This window comes from Ruditapes philippinarum, unplaced genomic scaffold, assembly GCF_026571515.1.
Source record: "Ruditapes philippinarum isolate M1 unplaced genomic scaffold, ASM2657151v2 ctg3822_1_1_1_1, whole genome shotgun sequence".
Lineage (NCBI taxonomy): Eukaryota > Metazoa > Mollusca > Bivalvia > Venerida > Veneridae > Ruditapes > Ruditapes philippinarum.
In genome coordinates this window covers 170,996-187,339 of record NW_026857483.1, presented here as the reverse complement: position 1 = coordinate 187,339, position 16,344 = coordinate 170,996, and the positions used below count along the sequence as shown (strand labels likewise).

General features: G+C 31.2%; 1 protein-coding gene and 1 long non-coding RNA gene across 2 annotated transcripts; one reads left to right on the top strand and one right to left on the bottom strand.

Moving 5' to 3' along the window:
• Positions 1–1,825: 1,825 nt before the first annotated feature.
• LOC132749889 (arylsulfatase B-like) lies at positions 1,826–15,874 on the bottom strand. The gene is made up of 14 exons (XM_060739804.1): positions 15,528–15,874; positions 10,980–11,091; positions 10,680–10,731; positions 10,039–10,142; positions 8,116–8,222; positions 7,690–7,754; positions 7,003–7,104; positions 6,545–6,608; positions 5,909–6,006; positions 5,299–5,435; positions 4,789–4,847; positions 3,144–3,267; positions 2,707–2,867; positions 1,826–2,448 (listed from the first exon to the last, which is right to left on the bottom strand). Exons 1-14 carry the CDS (start codon positions 15,628–15,630, stop codon positions 2,261–2,263), a joined length of 1,476 nt encoding a protein of 491 aa, XP_060595787.1. The 5' UTR covers positions 15,631–15,874; the 3' UTR covers positions 1,826–2,260.
• Positions 11,957–14,727, top strand: LOC132749890 (uncharacterized). The gene is made up of 3 exons (XR_009628476.1): positions 11,957–12,111; positions 13,811–14,121; positions 14,611–14,727. It is a non-coding gene; the product is annotated as an uncharacterized LOC132749890 (long non-coding RNA).
• Positions 15,875–16,344: the final 470 nt, after the last annotated feature.

Here is a 16,344-nt window from a genome sequence, read left to right as displayed (position 1 = left end):
AAATGACGCTTTATTACTATCTATAGTGTTTAGAATTTAAGCATGTCATATCTATTTGTGTGAAGTTACAATATTTTTATTTTATATTTACTTTACAAAGAGATAACATTTTTTTTGTAATATCAAATTTGGGCATAGTATATCTCTCGCTCCATAACATAAAGTAACTTTATTCCTTCTTTTTTCCTATTTCTTCTTTAGTCTTTTTTACTACATGTACTAGTCTTCTTCGATCTACATGTTTTAATAATTGATTTTTTTCAACATACTTGTTAAATAGATTAAACGCTGAACTACGCATTGTGTCCATTATCTTTAAACAAATCTTATTCTGGCTTATACCTCAAATCGAACAGTTATGAATCTTGAGTTTAGTTTCAAATACTTATAATATAAATATACTATGTATGCGTAAGAAAACAAGCAAATGCCGAAATAGTATGTATAGTTTAGTTTGTGTATTGTATATTTTATTACCAATTTATAATATATTAAAGTTTGTGAAGTACTGATTACGAAGAGAGCTCTCAAACAGCTTTTCTACTAAATCTGTGAAAATTTATTTCCTGTACTTTACTAAATATGTGAAAATTTATTTATGTAAATATAAACATTGTAAATATATATTGTTTAATCTAATATAGATTAAAAACCTACTGTTGTGACTTTATGAAAACCTTTTTAAATTATATAACCTGCACATTTAAAAAAGAAAAGAGGAAACAAAAATGTGTGGTACAAAGATTGCAGAGAAAAACGTGATAGGCGGGTCAGACAGCACGAAAATGCATGCCGACCGGTGTCATATTCACTGAAGTCAAATAATTGCTGCTCGGAACAAACATGTGCTTTGACAATAACCTTGTCAAATGTATTGCAATCTTCCAGCTACCATAAACGTCTGATTTGTTTGTTCGACTCGGCGATCTGTTTCCTCTACAACTTTGAAGAATATCTTAAAATCGCAGTTTTCTTCATTTGAAATGGAATTCACATCGAGTTAATATAAGTGTGTGTATATTTGCCTAATAATAAAACAAAAGTACAATCACAAGTGATGTTTTGTTGGCATTATTGCAATTTAGTTTAATATTTTATTGCGTCTGTTAAAACCTTCTCGTATATCATATTTACATGAATAATAATACTAAAGTTAATATATACAGTGTATATGTGCAGTGCTACATTATTTCTATTGTGATAGATAATTATTATTCAATTTTGTCTTTAAAAGACCATATGAAAATAAAATGTATTTTAGCTTTTTTTTCAAATTTTGAACACATATCGTATGTAGCACTGAGACAAGAGTAATATCATTATTATTTTTTTCTTTATCTATAATCTTCACCGTAGAATGGCGGAAAGAACCGAAAAATTACGATTGTAGTGATAAACTACCTGAACGCTTTTTATTATTAAATGTATATCTATGCATGCGTAATCGCAACGCAGAGATAGAAGAAAAAAACACACGAAAATACAACAATTTGGGAAAATACGACAATGCAACAATGCGAAAAAAATGAAAAATGCTACAATTCTTAAATGTGAAAAAGTAAATACGCAAACCCCTGAAGTAAATTCATTCAATTAAAAAATAGGACGGTAACACCCCAATTTGTTATCATTTATTTTTCAATCATGCTTCTCCTTAAACATGCAAAGTTTAAGAGAATTTTGTGCGCTTTCCTTTGCATTTGTAAACAATACTAAACTTTTCCAATAGTGGCCTTATACCCTAAATTACTTGTAGGTATTTGACTTTTGTAAAAAGATGGGCAAAACATATCATCTAAATAGACAAGTATTATGACACAATTACTAGTTTTATCTATATATTTTTTATTTGGTAAAAACAAACTGCGTTTTATTTTGAATTGACAGCACAATTTTAGATTAATACTTAACAATCTATAGTAAGTTATAATTGAGTCCAGTTTTACTTATACACATATTCACTTCATAATAACAAGTTTGCAATGACCTGTTTTTGCATTTCAAATATTAAGCGCTTAAAAATGAAAAGTACGTTTATCCTCTCGCTGATGATTGGTAGATATTAACATTCGCATCTCCTCGGCCTTTTCCGTCAAACTTCTAATAAGAACGTTATTATTGATAATAGCCGAGATGTTCCGATAGAGATATTAATTCTTCATAAAACCCGGCGTTAAACTTTAAAATGAAATCAATTCAACCCTAGTTATGCAAAAAGTTCTCAACAATCTTGCTTGAGAATGGTCCTTCCACTCAATGCTCACGACATTGGTTTCTTACACCAACCGGGACTCCAAACATTGCCAAAATATTTCGGATTAGCTGCCGGGTCTGTTGGTGGAATTCTAGCGGGTATCATGTCTTTTCTGTATTCATTCATGCGTTTTAAAAGTTTCTGAACCATTTCTGGCATGTCGTCTGCTAGGTTTTTATACTCGTTTGGATCGTCTGAAATTGTTGATATAGGTTTTCCTTGATTTATTCATGTTTGTATGAAAATAAATATGAAACTATTCCCTCAATGTGAGGAACGGTTATTCTAGGTTTATTCGAATTTTACTTATGTGTAAATAATTAGAAAAATAAAAATTGAATGCAATGTAAATGGCATTACTATTTTGTTTCAACACAGTTTCTTAAAAAAAAATTAAAATACGCATAGGTCATAAACATAGCGCCAGACTTACAGATAATCGATTTTCATACCTTTCAAGTTAAACAATTTATAGTAAGATTCGTTCCCGGCTTTTAGCCTTTCCTCAAAACTAAATTCCTCTTCCAGCGCCTTCTCCGTGTACATTTTATCTGGTGGGTACCAGCCATTGTATAACCCAGTGTTTCCCGCCAATAATTTGAAATCGCCCATTCTAAAAAGTATAGAAAAAATGTATGTTAGAGCTAAGCTTGTTAAAATGTAAAAAATCCCAAACAACAACCTGATATATGGATCTACATAAGTAGAGGGGAAGCGAGTTATTTACATAACAGCAAAAGTCCAAACACCACTTTCAGAGATTATTTGTTCGAGTAATGAAACTTAACTCGGTGAAGATATCCACTTTTTAAAATAATTTCGCAATTTAAATAGAGAAAGTGCTATGCATAACTTAAAAAGCTTGAAAAAGTAACTACAACATAGTAACCTAATTCCAGCATGGCCTTGGGTCGCTGGCACCGTGTCATCTAAATTATAGATAAATTCCGTCCGCTTGCCGTCTGACCCGGAACTTATAGCATCCCACTGTGATATCCCATCAAGACTAGGATCTGGAAGAATTTCATAGAAGTCATAGTAAAAGAAAAAGCTTTTTATTAACCCATTTAAGTATTTCTAATGTCATTTCTATTCACTAGAGCCATACGTTATAGAATAATAAGAATTATATTTTCTCTGGTTTCCAAAGACGAACCACAGGTGTTTGAGACATTTGTCGTGCCAAATACATGTATGGTTAAATTATCATAAATTACTATCCAGCACCCGTTTTAATATACATATATAAAGATAGTTATTTCGTTCATGATGATCAAAGGGAGATTACTTTATGATAATTTTACCATCATTGGCAAGACAAATGTGCCGAACGCCAACGCTATCTAAACATTTGTAATGTTAGTCCTAAAAGAGTCAAATCAGTAAGTTTATAGCTATGCAATTTCAATGGTTGCTTTGGGGGAATTCGCTTAAGTAACACTTGAGTTTCAAATACTTTTTTACAAAAAAATGAAGAACATTTGGTACCGGTTACTCAAAATTTTAATAGAGTGGACAAAACCCCACCACTAAATTTTATAGAGTGGACAAAACCCCATCACTGAATTTTACAGAGTGGACAAACCCCCACCACTTACAAATTATTGGGCAAGATTTGATGAATTAAAATATGTATGATATACAGTACACATTTTCACATTTTATTTTTTAATTTCAATATAACATTTGTGTAATATAAGAGATTATACAAATAATTTACAAACTGTTAAATCAACATCAAAGAGTAGTCATTTATTTGAGACTGTGCCACATTTATGACCTTGAATTATCCATTATTTTTAGTTTCTTCAAATTCATTTCTTCAATTTATTTATATAAAAAATAAACTACTTACTATTAATCAAGAATGTAGCACATTTTCATCAATTAATTATTAAAAAATAGCACATTTTTATAGCACATTTCTAATTTATTCAGTTCAGTTGTACTTCATTGTAGTTAGTTTAAGTGGATACTGTGGCTGATAGCCTGAAGAAACTCAGGTACAGTCTTCTCCTTATTGATGAGTTGTTCACACATTCTTTTGAGTTTCTGCTGATGCACAATTGTTTGTTTTTTAACATGTTTACAAGAAAGTTTTGTCCACTCTATAAAACTGAAGTGGTGGGGTTTTGTCCACTCTGTAAAATTAAGTGGTGGGGTTTTGTCCACTCTATAAAATTTAGTGGTGGGGTTTTGTCCACTCTATAAAATTTTGAGTGGTGGGATTTTAACTGGTGGGGTTTTGTCCTACATTCTGCTGTTGGTTCGAATCCCAAAATGGACTTTTGATTATTTGTTAGGTTGCTATTCGGATAGCTTACGGAACGTGCCTGAAATAATGTACGGAGGTACACCTGTGGTCTTCCTCTACCAGTAAAGCTAGAAAGTCGTTATATAGTCTATACTGTGTTTGTGCGACGTAAAACCCGACAACAACAATATTTTATCAGCGTTTTGTAAACAAATAATTATCAGAGTTGTGATTAAACATACAAAAGTATTTATTAAATGAAGAAATAGATTATCCATACCAGGGGACAGACCGGCAGCTGTTAGTATTGTAGGGTGCCAGTCTACTGCATGCATTAATCTGAAGTAAAAAAAGACTTTTCATTTGTATATACGAGTATATCGTAGAAATTGATCAGAAGTGTTTCACAGATTAATCGTAAATAGATCCTACAGGTTACAATTACTTTTATGTATTCTATATGAAATTGGTAAATGGACTTGTTTTTTTATTATGTGGGGAATTTTTATTTCAAAATGTTTATATCGAGCAAGTTTAGAGTTTACAGGTTGTCTGTGTTTTAATACAGCCGTTCTATAACCACCAGCGTGCAAAGAGTTGGTGCTGAAATTAAATAAAGAAACGAAACTCTATATCGAAAACATTCATATGTATACCAAAACATATCACATGCTGAGGCTTTAAACAGCAACAGCATTACGGGTGGTATGGCATCAAATAGTTGTCAAATACTTAAATGATGGAGCATGTGATCGAGAATGTCTCGAATATGAAAAGGTAAAAAATGTACCCATTAAACACAGAGCCTGTCTTTTCAAGTCTTGAACCGGAAACAAATCCAGGCACTCTGGTTCCACCTTCCCATATTGTAATTTTACCGCCACGCAGAGGCCAATTATTACCATGATAAGGAGTCCAGCCGCCATTCTGAAAATGCATTCACAAAATTAATATATGTCAAGAAGAAAAAAACAAATATTTATAGTTTTAACACAATTTCTTAAATATTGACTCTTTAGAATAGGTAAGTTTGTTGGAACACCAAGTCTTATACTTCTGAGTTCAATTAGTTTTCTACGGTCAATTTGTACATTCGTACGTTCCTCACAAAGATATCTATTAAAATGTACTGATCATTAAGTATTCCACTGCTTTTATATCAGCCAAAATTAATGAATATAAACCGTCTCATTATGAGCCTATTAAGTCTCAATGCCCATAAAGCATTGTTTTTTCCCCTTATTCATTGAATGTAATGTATTCTCCTTCTCAAGGGTATGTCATCGGCGGATTTTACGAACAATGTTCATATAGGGGCTCCTAATATCTCCAATACAGGTACTCATGTTAAAATATCACCTTTGATTTCTAGAACAGAAAGAGAAAATGTCTTGACTTACATCTGGTGTAAAGAAGAATATAGTATCGTCATAAAGTCCTTTCTGTTTCAAAGCCTCTACGACACGCCCAATAGCAGCGTCTAATGCCGTCACCATACCTGTGAATTATTAAAGATAAACTATGCAAATTTTTCAGCAAAATATTTAATCACAGAAAATGTATTGAAATCTATGAAATTCTTCCTGATTATGTCTAATTTGAATTAAAGAACGAATAAAAAGTTAACTATGTAGGGGAAGCTGCGTTCCATATAACAGGACAAGTAAAGTTGGTATTTTCTAAAAAAAAAAACTACCAGTTATTTTAATGACACTATATATTCATATTGTGACGACCTATAGTGTGTAGATTTTTAAACATATCTACTATGTGTGAAGTCAAAACATGTTTATTTTATTTTTTCAAAGACGTGGCAATTATTATTTTCTAATACATGTACCAAATTTGAGCAGAGTATATCTTTAACATGAATTACAATGAAACACTTGAATATTTATCACTGAGTAAAATGGAGTATCAAATGGGAATTTGAATTCTATCTTTGAAAATATAGTTCTATGGCATTTTAAGATGTTAATGACTTATTTAGAGATTTATATTTGATCTGATTAGATATTTTCACTAATCTTACATACCACAATATGTTCTTCTCCCCGGGGTTTCGACGTTCGGATACAAAGCTTCGTATTCAGGAGGTACCTTAAAAACCAACAAACGCAATATATATAATGGTTTTAAAAAGCTACAAAGGGACATCCGTGGCCGGGTGGTTAAGGTTGTAGAATTCACTTAACCACCCATTCATCGCTGTGGGTTCGAATCCCGTCAGGGAGTTTGAATTCTTTTATATGTAGAAGCTATCCAGCTAGATTACTGAACGTTAGTGGTTGTACTCAGGTGACCGCTCGTGCCTTAAATAATGCACGGATTGTTAAATGTGATCTTCCTCCGCAAGTAAATCTGGAATGTCGCACGGTGACCGCTACAGTGTTTCTGAATGTCCTATAACTCAAATGTTCGTTCGTCGCTTTTTATTCTTTCCTTTTATCTTTTATCGTCCGTTCTGTTTATATATAAACAGACAGTATCTTACTTCTAAAGGTTCGTGAACGTTTTGGTAAGGTAGGTAGAGAAACAGTGGTTGACTCTTGTTGTGTTTAGCTATGATATGTTCTGCTCTATCCGCATACAAGTCCTGTAAAATAATTATATTTCATACCTTGACGACCTTTAGATATTATTCATTGTCATATATAAAACTCTCATATATACATATTCTTGAAGCTTTCAACAGAACAAACTGTAAGATACATTGTCTATTTATTCAAACCTCAGGTTTATACATGAACTAGAAAAATATTCTAAATTTTTTCGGATATGTACAAATAAATATTAAGGGAAACAACTCTGAAAGTACTTAGTCCTCATTTGAGGAAGAGTTATCTGCCGATAGGCAGCTGTTACCAACAAGTTATGAATTATTTACGGTAGAAACTATTCATTTATACTAAATGTAACAATCAGTGTATAACAATGTATATATAAAAGCCGCATAAGTATTGAATAATCATGACAGCTTTACTTTATGGAAGAAAGCAAAACTACGCTTGATGAATGTGTATAAAACACGAACTTCTTCCGAAAGTAAGCCTTTACAGTAATCATACTTTATTTAAATGCTTTTTATTCTTACTTATTGTTTAAAGTAAGGTAAAAGCCTCCAAAACCTATATATGTTTTACAGTATCCTATGTATTTATTATATGTAATTTTTTCTTACGGCTGAGTACGACCCGTTCTTGTCCCAGACAACGTTATATCCGTCGTGGAAATCTAGAAATTTGTCTGAAAATAAAATAAAAAATATTATACCGAGATAAAAGTCAAAAACTTCATCATCATCATCGATATCATCATCATCATCATCATATCATCATCACCATCATCCACCATCATCTTCATCATCATCATCAACGAAAATATCATCATCATTATCATCATCAACAACAACAACAAAAACAACAACTAGAACAACGAGAAGAATAATTCCACGCCACCCCCAAAAACAACATCGAAAATTTGAGCTTGTATGAGTTAACTTGCTGGAAAAAAAACATAGCCCAAATAAGCAGCCCGAATTGAAGTTATCATTAATTGCCATAAATTTTACTGACTGATTTCTAAGGATTGTGTGAAACATATTTACCTTGAACATGGGTGTAATAGTCCGACCGGCTGTTGTAGTAGCCATAGAAGGAATCGAACCCGCGATACTCCGCTGTACACTCCCAGTTACAGAATCCCAGATGCCATCTAATTATAGTTTTAAAGATAATATAATTATGATGTGTAAATAAATTAAATATACTTACAAAAACAATGTACATATTCAAAAGAACAAAATACATTTTGCAATTGATATCTGATTAACTGACGCGTGAGATATCGATTTTTGATTTTATTGACACTAGACTTTTGCAGAAGGAACACATATTTGAAAAGCATTCATCTAAATTTACTCTGCAAGAATGATTTAAAAAGCAAAGAATGTTTTTATTTGGAATATTTACATGTTGTTATTTTTAATTCCTTTGGGGTGACAAAAAATGGGCTAAAGTAAATGTTTCAAATCGTTTTAGTTTTGGGAGAAATTTTTTAAGTTTTTTTTTTTTTGGTAACTTATTTACTTGTGAGTAAACTTTTTCATGTCATATAATTTAGTTATAATGTGTAAACATTACGTTTTAGCAAGCCGACAGCTACTTACATACAAATGTATTAATTTACGACAAATGTTTTCACGTATGTTTTACATTAAGATAATTTATAATAAAAATATAAAGAATTTCTCATGGTGTCAAATGAACACATGTACAATGTAAATATACACTATTGACGTCATAACCCTATAAACATTAGACTGTAGCCAGTCATTTATGATAAATTAAACTTGATATAAAAATAAAAAGTAAATGAAAAACAACATGAAAATGGGACCCGTTAGAAAAGGTCGATACGATAATTCATCTAAAATAGTAAATCTTGTTTAGATATGGCCAAAGGAATGGCACAATATGCCTCAGTAATGTATATCATTTTTATTTATTTTTAGAAATCTCATTAATGTTTTGCTAATAGATTTAAGCATATTATATATACATGTATATAACACACGGCTGTCGGGGTAATAGAGGATTTTGTACAATATGCCAGTTCAAGGGTTGGCCATATCCTCTATCACCCCGACAGCAATGTGTTATTTATCTTATTATACCGAGAGTTATGCAAGAGTTATATGCCCCAGGGCGATATAAGAAATATTTCCCGGGTACTATATCCTAGGAGGGTGATATTCAGTCAGAACACAAAATAGGCCTATTGGAGTTTTACATTGAAGGAAATATTGAGGTATAGTAAAAGAAGTTTTAACAACTACAGAAAGTAGGCTGAAGTGCCGTAATGTGTCGTTTAAGTAGAGAAGTATTTTGACTTCTATACAAAATAATAAATCACTTTAGTTATTATACCATTTGCGAACAGAGCAAATATTGCAAAACTTAGTTCATCTATGTGACAAATGAGTATTTTTTTTATTTGGAAACTGTAACAAATTACCAAAAATGTAATGTTTTTGAGAAATGAAAATGAAAGCATTTGTAAGGAATAATATTTCTTGAAACGGCCAGTACAATTACACATGTTTACTTGTCGTTCTTAAAATGCAACAATAAATAAATAAATAAGTTAGTAAATAAGTAAGTAAAGTAAAGTAAAGTAAAGTAAAGTAAAGTAAAGTAAAGTTAAATAAAGTAAAGTAAAGTAAAATAAAGTAAACTAAGTAAAGTTAAGTAAAGTAAAGTAAAGTAAACTAAGTAAAGTAAAGTAAAGTAAAGTGTAAAGAAAAGTGTTAAGTAAAGTGTAAAGTAAAGTAAAGTAAAGTAAAGTAAAGTAAGTAAGGTAAGTAAGTAAGTAAGTGAGTAAGTAAGTAAAGTAAAGTAAAGTAAGTAAAGTAAAGTAAAGTAAGTAAAGTAAAGTAAAGTAAAGTAAATTTAAGTAAAGTAAAGTAAGTAAATAAATAGATAAATAAATAAAACTTCAAGTGAGGAAGTTTTCTTTTAAATCAACATACTTTCCAATCGCATGGGTCGCATAGCCAGCTTGTTTCAGATGTTTCGGAAGAAACGTCATGTTTAAAGGTGAACAGACATTTTGACTGTGACCAATTACCAAATGCTGAAAATGTCGATAAGTATCATTCAAATAATATAAAAATGTACATACATCTTAGTCATGGACGTTAAGAATTACATTCAGAGTAATAATTTATTAACCAAAGCCAAAATGCCTCATGTTTTTGTTATATATCGCTTCGAAGATATTTAGAAGTTAAGAAGTTCGGTAAAACTACATGAAGCTGAACTTGTCAGAAAGTAAAAATAAACAGATTACTAAAACTGAAATCAGAAAAAAAACAAACAAATGAAAATGATTACTGATGAAGATAATACGGGGCATAAACAAAAAACAAACAAACAAAAAAAAAAAAAAACACCTCAAAACTACTTCATGAAGTATTTTTAACTTAGAAACGAGAAGTGGTTCAAAATGATGGAAATAAAAAAGATAATAAAAAGACTTTTTTCACAATATTCATTTACTGAGAATGATGGAAGATGCTAAAATTATCACAACTATATTGAAATTTCTGTATTCAAATCGAATGTGTCCATAAATATTTATTTATTTTTCATATGAAAAAAAAATACAGACCTGCAAGCCGGCTTTAAATGGATAATACCCAGTCATAAAGGCATGTCGGGAGCTGAAAAAAAAATAGAAGAATGTATATCATTTTACAGAAAACCAGTAAAAAGCAGTCCTAAAATGATTCTCTATCAACCAGCCCCAAATTAACGCTACGCATTAGAAAATAATTTAATCAGACTTGAACTTTTGTCATATTGTGGTTTTATAAATCAAACGATTTTGAAAGAATTGACACCCTTACAACAGTAAGTCAGGTAAATCAATTAAATGAAATTGTAATAGATATGAATCAGCTATACTCACGGCGAGCAGACTGGTTGAACATACGAGTGGTTCAGAAGCACTCCCTGGTAGGCGAGTTTATCAATGTTAGGTGTGATCATAGATGGATTGTGGAACCCGACATCGTTCCATCCTGAAAACAGTAAAAGCATACACTTGATGTACAATGTAAATCTATTGACCTATTGCTTAAGGCATCTACAGTCTGTTACTTGGGGACCAGACGCCGCTTCAACAGCAACACATTGGCAGTTCTTGAATACCACAGTATGAACACAATTACGGGTGAAATGTTCATGTTTTGATTCAACCGGTGCTTGGGGGGCACCAAAAGTAAGAGTAAGACCACTGTTGCCCATAAACTGACTCAAAGAAAACAAACCTGAAAGCCTGCAACATTTTCAATTTTGATGTTTTATTCTTTCTCTTAAGCTTCCATTTTATTATTTCGTAAAGTTGCAATTTTTCCTTAGTTACTATATTTACACCTTGTATTTATGTTAAAGAGAAAGGCTCTATCTGAAAAAACAGCCTTTGAAATAAGACATTTGACTACACGGCATTGTAAAAGTTCATTGTTCCAGTTTTAGTACATTAAATATAGCGTTTATTTGCTGTTAAACTATTGAAATGAGACTGGTTTGAAAACTTGGAAATTGTGTAGCCAAGCCCGGATCAAAGCCAAAATTGTATCATGTGATCCCTGAATTATGCTGTCTCATAATGTATGTTTCTATTAACAGTATTGATATACCATTTGCCAAATGCCCGAGATAGAATTAGCGTCATTGTGAAGTAACTACTATCTAGACCTAATTCCGTGACACGTCACATACATTTTTAATACTTTCGTGATTCATGAAAATAGGCTACAGTTGTGCCACTGGTATAATTGTTTATGTCAAGATGTGGTTAATGTTTACAATTAACGCATGTTATGTATTTTGCACGTGTTTTAATATATTATTCTTTTTATATCCCAGATTACGTGACATAAACAAAATTGTTTTCGTGTCTAAATAACGGCTGGACGTAACGTAAGAAAACACGTTACGTCGATTTATAAGAAAGTTGTATCTTATATTAAGTTATTAGACACTGAAAGAGCATTAACAACATTACATCGGTATATTAAATACAGGAATTACAGCAGGTAATTTGAAGTTATGTTAATATAGATTTCACTTATCATAATATACAAATTAAATTATCCGTTTTATTATATGCTTATAAATGAAGTATTGAGGAACATTGATGAAAACAATTACGTCTTTTCATTTTTCCGTATTTTCACAGTAAAATACTTATTTTTCATTACAGTGAAACATATTTTCGGTATTTTCACTGGTGTCTTGTCGGACTATTTTCTTCTAAATTCAGCCGATGCACAAACTTTTAGGGGAAATCTTTCAAATTGTAATGTTAAAAAAGAGGAAAATGCATAAAACAAACAGAAACATATCTTTTTTTCTACAAATACAGGATTTATTTTCATTAAATGGTTTAAAACTATCACATTTTATCGTGGCTACCTGCACCTGTGAAACATCTATTTTCATACCATTCGATGGAAATAAACCTATATTTATAGAAAAAACTTGAATATCCTTATATATTTAATATTAATTGCACGAATTATTTAAATTTTAGATTAGATAACTTAAATTTATTTAAGGTTATTTAATTTGTGATAGGTCGAATGAATTACTAACTTTTTCCAAGAATACCATGCATTCAAGAAAATAATGCATTGTTTTATTTCTTATTTAAAAAAAAAGAATTAAAAACGACAGATCAAATAGATTGCTAAATTCGTTCAATGCTAACGTTCTTCAAAAAAAAAGTTATTAAGAAGCAATGAACAATCAATATGTATGTTTGTAAATAAATAAACGAATGAAGAAATCTTGTAATTTACTGGGAATTTACATTTTCCGTTGTTTGTTTGTTGTTTTTTTTTTGGTGGGGGGAGGGGGTTGGGGTTTTACATCGCACACACATAGTTTATGTCATATGGTGACTTTCCAGCTTTACTGGTGGTTTTACTGATGGAGGAAAACTTCAGGGGCCCCTCCGTGCATTTTTTTCAGGCATGAACGGGCACCTGAGTAGAACCATCAGTGTCCTATAAGCTAGTTGGATAGCTTACTCACATGTAAGAATCCAAAGTAAAGAAGTTATTTCAAAATTACATAAAAAAAATATTTCTCGTGATTTTCATCAAAAGTGTCTTTAATTAAAAATCTTTTGCAATCGGACGAGTTTCTGTACTAGATATGCACAAAATTCAGGATCTAAGAAATGAAGTCAAAGGAATTCGTGGGAAAAAAAACAACAACAACAAATTTAAAAAAAAAGTTCATCGAGGCTAAATTTTTTTATTTCATTGCAAGAAAATACTTCAACCAACTCCTAGATTTGTTTCATCAGTATTTAACTTTTCATTAAGCGTTAAAGTCATTAACTACGCTAATTGCTGGACCTTGAAATAGTTTGGATGCGTAAGTTATGCAGTAAACAAGTATTAATAATGCCAATCTTTGACAGCAAGATTTGCATTTATTGCGTCGAATTTGAAGGTGTATCCCTGGAATGTCCCAAATTTATTTCTCGAACATTATATTTTATTTCCCTTGATCTAATCAGGAAACGTAAACAAAAGTGTCATCGACCGTTTTATATATTCGGTCTGGGACAAAAAAATGGTTATTCGGTATCAATCGACTTAGGCTAAAACCGTTAAAACGTGTACATATAAGAAGGATTGTATTACCTCAGTGAAAAATATTGAATTATTAATCCCACATTTGTGCAATAGAACTAACAATGTGTAATTTAATTCTATATTTCAGAACAGCGATAATGCATTATTTTACTACATCGAGCCTGGTAGTATGCGCATGCGCATTGGTCAGCATTCATAGTCAACCAGTTCCGTACGCGTCACAGCAAAATACAGGGCCATTACAACAGATGATGTCACAAGCGCAGCCAAACCAGCCATTCATGTATAACAGCTGGGGTTCGAACCCTTACAGTTCAACAAGCTCCGGGCTTTTCTCGGGAAACACTTTTTGGCATCGTCTGCTAATAGGATGGTACCGGGAAGGTTTAATTGACGTAATGGATTTGATGAATTTGGCTTGAAATATAAAACAACATAGTAAGATTTTTTTTGGTTTGTTTATTCTTCTTTGATTTAGCTCTATTTTCTTTTTGTCAAACAACTACTTAATGCACGATCAACAGATACTTTTTTATTTGAAATACTGCAAGTAAATTATATTCTTTGCAAATGGGGCCATCGCGACATACGCATAACTCGAAACAACGAACATACGATGGTGACGAAACAACGGTGGTGAAAAACTCGATATAATTTCACCACCGTGTTTTTGTAATTTCGACTTTTCATCATCGAATATTGTTGTTTTAGTTGTTTCGAGTTTTGTGTGTTTCGCGATGGCCCTAACGGGACACCATAATACACCGAATAAGATTTAACAAATAATGTTAGTAAAATGAATGGATATCATGGTGTTTCCCTCAGTGATCATAATAAATATATCAATTAATATTCTACATCTATGGCGAAACGATTTCTTCATGTTTGTTTAAGGTATAAACAACCATTTTCCTTTTTCCATTTCAGGAGTTGATGATTATAGTTCCAAACTTACCACAGAGTTACCACCGTTTATTTCTTCATGATTTTGTATATAATCCGATCATTTTTGTAGCTTTGTATAAAATATATTTATTGAAATGACTTCGTTATATAATATATTTTATTATATTTAACTTTAAACTTGTTCAAGTTACCAGCTTTCAGTAAAGAAAAAAATAAAGCTGACAAGAAATCGTCTTGCAAATAGACAATCAGAAGTATTTTAGGATAAACAGATTCAAAAGCAACAAAATTCATCAAGATATGTTTCGATTTATTTAGCTTCTTCTTTACTTTTGATTGGTTGCTTAATTTATGGGGGGAAAAGAACGAAGGCATTTTATTTTCCCTTCGCCTTAAACAACGAACGGTTCGAAATGGCGAAAGAAATGATGGTACTTGTAGTACACGTATGCTTAAATCATATCGCTAAAAATAGCATTTATAACTTCTTTATATTACTGATACACATTCAAATTACGCATTGGACAGGAACACAATTTCAGTTTGTTCAACATAAAATCTTTACTTTTGTTGAGTGTTTATTTTCGTGAATGGACCGATTTTACGATCGCACGAAGAGAAATGAAAAAAAATAGAGAAACTTTCATATAACGACCAAGTTTATAACCGATCATTTGTTTTTATTCCCCTAATGAAGGATTCTCAAAGACTTGTGAAGTAATTTACTATTAGTTAACTGATTTTACAGTAATTTTAAATTACAAATTGTATCAGTAATATAATTATGTTCATTTTACGCACTTTAGTGTGTTTTTTTTTTTATTATTTCGTTACCGTTGGCAGGAAATGTTTGAAGGTTATACCATACATATACAAAACAGGAAGTACAACTAGAATAACAATCAAGTGGCATATAACATACAACATATAAAACATACCCAGATCATCAGCCACTATAAACACAATGTTTGGTTTCTTTCCTTCCAAGTTATGAACACTGGTGATCAGAAATATCAAACTTATTGTTATTACACTTTGCATTTTGCATTATCACTCATATAACAGCATTGAAAAAATAAACGAAATAAAAAAAAAATAAAAACACACATACACACAAAGCTAACCGATCTAAATAAATACTTGTAATATAATACTGTGTAACCATCGACTGTTTTACTGTCAGTCAAGTATAAAACGACACAAATTTAACAAAAATACACATACGGGTACTTGTCCTCAAAGGCTATTAATAGCAATATCGATTTTATAACCTCACAAACTTTTTTGCAATTCCTTAAAATATAGATTTATATATCGGAGATCTAAACTGTGCAGTAGAAAATTTAATGATATATCGACAATTAATATATATATATATACGGAAAACTCCGACAATTTGTAAATAATTCGCATTGCCCTGCTAAATGCAGTTATACGTATTATGGTAACAGACACCGCTCTTTTTTCTCAGAAAGTTAAGAATTTTAACATTTTTGATGAATCTGACATATTCCTTTCAATACGCTCATATTTAGATACCGAACATGAACATTATAATTAAGATTCAAGTTCTTAATTCGTTTTAACTTATATTTGTAATCAAATAAGGTATCTCGGATCGTAATAGTTTCTTTAATGCACATTTATTTAAACTATTTAAGTGCATTATTTATCTAACTTGAAAACTTGCTTTGTGTGAAGAGGAAATTATATATGACCTGTGAGTGTACAATACTGATATTCAGACATAAAGAT

Coding starts and splice junctions, on each gene's coding strand:
- LOC132749889 (XM_060739804.1), bottom strand. CDS start 15,630: ATGCAAAGTGTAATAACAATAAGTTTGATATTTCTGATCACCAGTGTT. Junction 8,223..10,038: donor GCGACCCATGCGATTGGAAA/GTATGTTGATTT, acceptor AACTATAATTAG/ATGGCATCTGGGATTCTGTA. Junction 6,609..7,002: donor ACGTTCACGAACCTTTAGAA/GTAAGATACTGT, acceptor TTGGTTTTTAAG/GTACCTCCTGAATACGAAGC.